The following is a 4,102-nucleotide window of genomic DNA, read 5'->3' as shown; positions in this document are numbered from 1 at the left end:
TTAGATAGAAATTGATGAATAGTTAGTGCATTGCTTATTGAACATTTTTAAATACAGCATACCATTTTATCTGTCTTGAAAAGTTTTGCTATTTTCACCTTTCTCCGGAAGATTTAAGATAAATTGTAGAATAAGACATCATTTTAGTCGCATTAGTCGTGTAACTTTGATTTTTGTAGAGTCGAGTGGTTTCGTGAATAAAATAAAAACGCATTAAAGGGGGGTATTAAAGGTGCATTGCTAAAGGGAAACAAACAATTGTATGAATGACATTACAACTAATGACAATTAAAACAAAATAAACTGACCATGACAAAACCTCATAACAAAAAAAGAAAATGACAATCCAACAAACAATAGTACACAACCACAAAATTGGTGGTCTTGTCAGTAGTTCGGAATTGTAAGTAAAAGCTGATCCACATGTGGGACCCGTCGTGTTTCTTAATTTAGTATACACCTAGTTATAAGTGTAATTCGGTAGGACCAATAGTTTTACAAATAAAGAGAAATAGAGTGTAAATTTTGACATTTTATTTAATAGTTAAGCGGTTGGTTATAACGTCTGATCTTTTGCGTTCTTGCTTCTCTATTGTTGCACTGAAATATAGAAAATGTATTAAAATAACGTAACTGTTATAAATGTTAAACAATGTAAGCATGATAAATCATGCAATTTTAACATACAAAATTGGGTTTAGTATTAAATATTAAGTACACAATATAAGATTATTTTTCAAAGGTTTGACTCCAATCATTACTTAGAATGCCCTTAAATACTGAAGTGATATAGTCCCTTGTGATTAATCAGATACCAATGATTTGAATACGCCTATTTATGATGCCTATCAGTTAAAAATAAATACATGTGTGTTTTAATCTTAAAATTTACTTAGATGAAGCTAACATGGTAAATGTACATTGTACTTAAAATTCAGAATAGAACAGGGAATGTATCAAAAAGACAACAACTCGATCAAAGAGCAGAAAACAGCCCAAGGCACACATTCAACACGGAGTAAAATAGGTGGGCTTTATGGTTGTTTCATTTAACATTATTGTTTTTTGTACTGTCTAAAGAGTTCATCTACATTAATTATATGTTGTAAATAGAGTCTAGTAGGTTTTTCACAGGTTTTCAGTTTTTTGCTATAAAAAGCTTTACAAGTGGCTATTATGACTTTTTGTGCATCCTTGTTCATTGTTTAGGTATTTTTCTCATTATGTTAATATTTCATTTTTGTAACACTCCAATTTTTATCTTATTTAGAATATGTCTAAATTTGGTTCATACCTAGATACACAGAATTTCTACCAGCACTTCCACATATCCTACTCAGTTCTCCTGGACATCTCATGTTGCAATCAGATTCTGGTTTTTGTTTATATCTTGTCTTTTCCAGCCGGTTTCCACAAAAGCACTGTACTCTATACTGTTTAACATATTTATATATTTTAACGTTTTGAAAATATTTTATGAATTGAACTATTAGTCGTCGAATCTATCTTATTCTTCTGGTTTTCTTTTTGGTTTTTTTTTTTTTTGGTTTTTTTTATTTCCTATGTTTTCTACTTAAAAACATGTAAAAATTAAGCTGCGCATAAAAGTATTAACAAACTTGAAGCGTCCCGATAGAACCTTGATAGATCAAATACATATTGGAAATATAAACTATCTGTTGATAGCTAATCGTGTGTGAAAATTTGTGTGCATGTACAATAAATGACATAAAAGTCCAAATACTGTTAAACATATAAATAAATTTTCAGATGGATTGGCAGTTAAATCGTTGTTTAAGAAACATGCAAATTAAGACAAAATAAAGTGGCTATGATATCCTACGATAACATAGTCCATTCTTTGTACTAGACTAACACTCTTATACGGATTAAAAAGTTCTATTCCACAAAAAGAAACGTTATCAGATACAATCTTCTTACTTCGAGCCGACTAGTGTTTACTCGTAATATTGGTCCTAGATTGTAGGAGAAGAAATACATACACACCTTTCGGATCATAAGTTTGACATTGGATCAAACCAACGACCATGCTAGGCAAGCTCGCTACACCAATATGTATTACCAAACTTGAATACTGTAAATAACTGTACATTTATATTGGTCATGCTATTTTTGTTAAGCATATTTCTAAACTTACTTGTAGGCCAACGTATTTGTAACCTTTGCAGTTTTCCCGACACTTTGCCAAGTTAATCCCTTCGCCTAAGTTTTTATAGTTATATGGTAGCTGACGACTGCTATCATCTAGGAAGCATCCGATATAACCTGAAACGAAATGAGAATAATGAGTTTATTTTTGTGTAAGTTATTTATTTGTCCTTCGTGTTTTTAAATAACATTGTATAAGTTGATAAGAAACACACTTATTGTAATACTAGTAATTATTACTACTATTACAATAAATGAATTAATTAATTATGAATTAGAAATTTCAAACATAATGTTTACACAATTGAATAACAAAAAAGCTATACCCCATATAATTACAAATAAAATACGAAAACGAAACAAAGAATCAACAAAAAACAATAAGAAACAATGGTGTCAATTTTTATAACAAAAACAATAATAATGACAAATACACAACAATTTATGATCCATTTGTAGAGTCTCACCATTTTTATCCCCTTGATCAGACTCAATAGAATCAATTTTTTTGGAAATATCCTTCAAAACCTTCAAAATTTTATTCGTCTTCGACAGTCTGTCGTTCCATTGCCACCCCATCCATTTTCTAAAATAGTCATCACTTAAACTGCAAACGAGAACGGTTTGTAATGTCAAAAGTAAAACGACTAAAGATCGCATTTTGCTATAGATAGTAATGTGAACGGACTACTTATTTGAGAATTATATATCAAGCACAAATAGCGTGTTAAGTTATCGATATCATATAAGATAACAGTATTTAAAATACTTACATCAAAACAACGGTGAAATGCGCATCTGTTGCGAGTGAACTGTTACGGTAACTGTTATTACATTAAATTTCCTATTTGAAAAAAAAGAATTATTTATCAACCAGTCTTTCATTTAAAGTATATTTGTTGTCTTATCAGCTGAATCTAATCATGATAATAAACATCAAAATGTTAGTTTCAATAATGATAAAATTGAACCGATACACATTGAATAAATGTCATGAATTGCATTTTGAAAGTTACACAAGCATTCATTTATATGGATATCTATTATAATTCTTAATCCAATTTAACTTCAGTAGTAAGGTCCCTCTATATTCAACGAACAAACTTTATTTTGGAGAAGAAAAACAAAATTAAATTTTCCGGTGTATTTCTCAACTAATACACCAATTATCAAAACTACATCTTTAATGATCTTTACAGTCCTTAGATGGTGTAAACGGTTCATTCTCATTTATAAAACTTTTTAAAATTAAAGGTAGTACAGGTAAAAAAAAAGTTAGATAGATGAGATCAAAGGTAATCAAGAACACCGGGTTTTTCAATTAGAGTTTGGGTTGAATGACAGGTGAAAAATAAGACTGAAAATTATACCCAGATTAAATAAACCATTAATTAAAATGTGAGTTGGATAGAAAAAATTTTAGTTGCACTTTTATTCATGAAGAGATTTGTCAATGAGATGGAGCTTTTTTTTGTGTAATAGATCCTCTTCGTTCATTTTTTGTGTAATAGATCCTCTTGGTTAAATTGTTTCTGTTGTTCTGACCAAATTATCCAAATGGGACAAAATATTAGTTGAATACGTTTTACTACACAAAGTTGGCTTTGATATCTGCATGTGACGGTGGGTGGTTGTGATCTCTTGGTAACTGGATTATCTGTGGTGTTTACGATGCCAGGGCAGTCTATTTCTGTACATTTCCAGTATACAAGTTCTGCATCTTTGCCCGGTTTTTTGGGTCGTGTTCAATATCGTAGCAGCTACGTAGCTGCTCCATAGCTTCTATCAATTTATATGTAGAAACTATAGGCTAGCTACACGTTCAATAGACAAAAATCTATGGAGCACTACGTAGCAGCTACGATATTGAACGCTTCCCTGGTATAAACACTATATATGTAGCCTACAACTGCTAGGTAGTGACCTATGGCAT

General features: G+C 30.6%; 1 protein-coding gene across 1 annotated transcript; it reads right to left on the bottom strand.

Annotated features, from left to right (window-relative positions):
• Nucleotides 1-519: 519 nt before the first annotated feature.
• Nucleotides 520-2,829, bottom strand: LOC139498056 (sialate:O-sulfotransferase 2-like). The gene is made up of 4 exons (XM_071286359.1): nt 2,637-2,829; nt 2,159-2,286; nt 1,295-1,433; nt 520-600 (listed from the first exon to the last, which is right to left on the bottom strand). Exons 1-4 carry the CDS (start codon nt 2,827-2,829, stop codon nt 590-592), a joined length of 471 nt encoding a protein of 156 aa, XP_071142460.1. The 3' UTR covers nt 520-589.
• Nucleotides 2,830-4,102: the final 1,273 nt, after the last annotated feature.

This window comes from Mytilus edulis, chromosome 12 (genome assembly GCF_963676685.1).
Source record: "Mytilus edulis chromosome 12, xbMytEdul2.2, whole genome shotgun sequence".
NCBI lineage: Eukaryota > Metazoa > Mollusca > Bivalvia > Mytilida > Mytilidae > Mytilus > Mytilus edulis.
The sequence above is the reverse complement of the archived record's forward strand: the minus strand, read 5'-3'. Positions and strand labels throughout refer to the sequence as shown.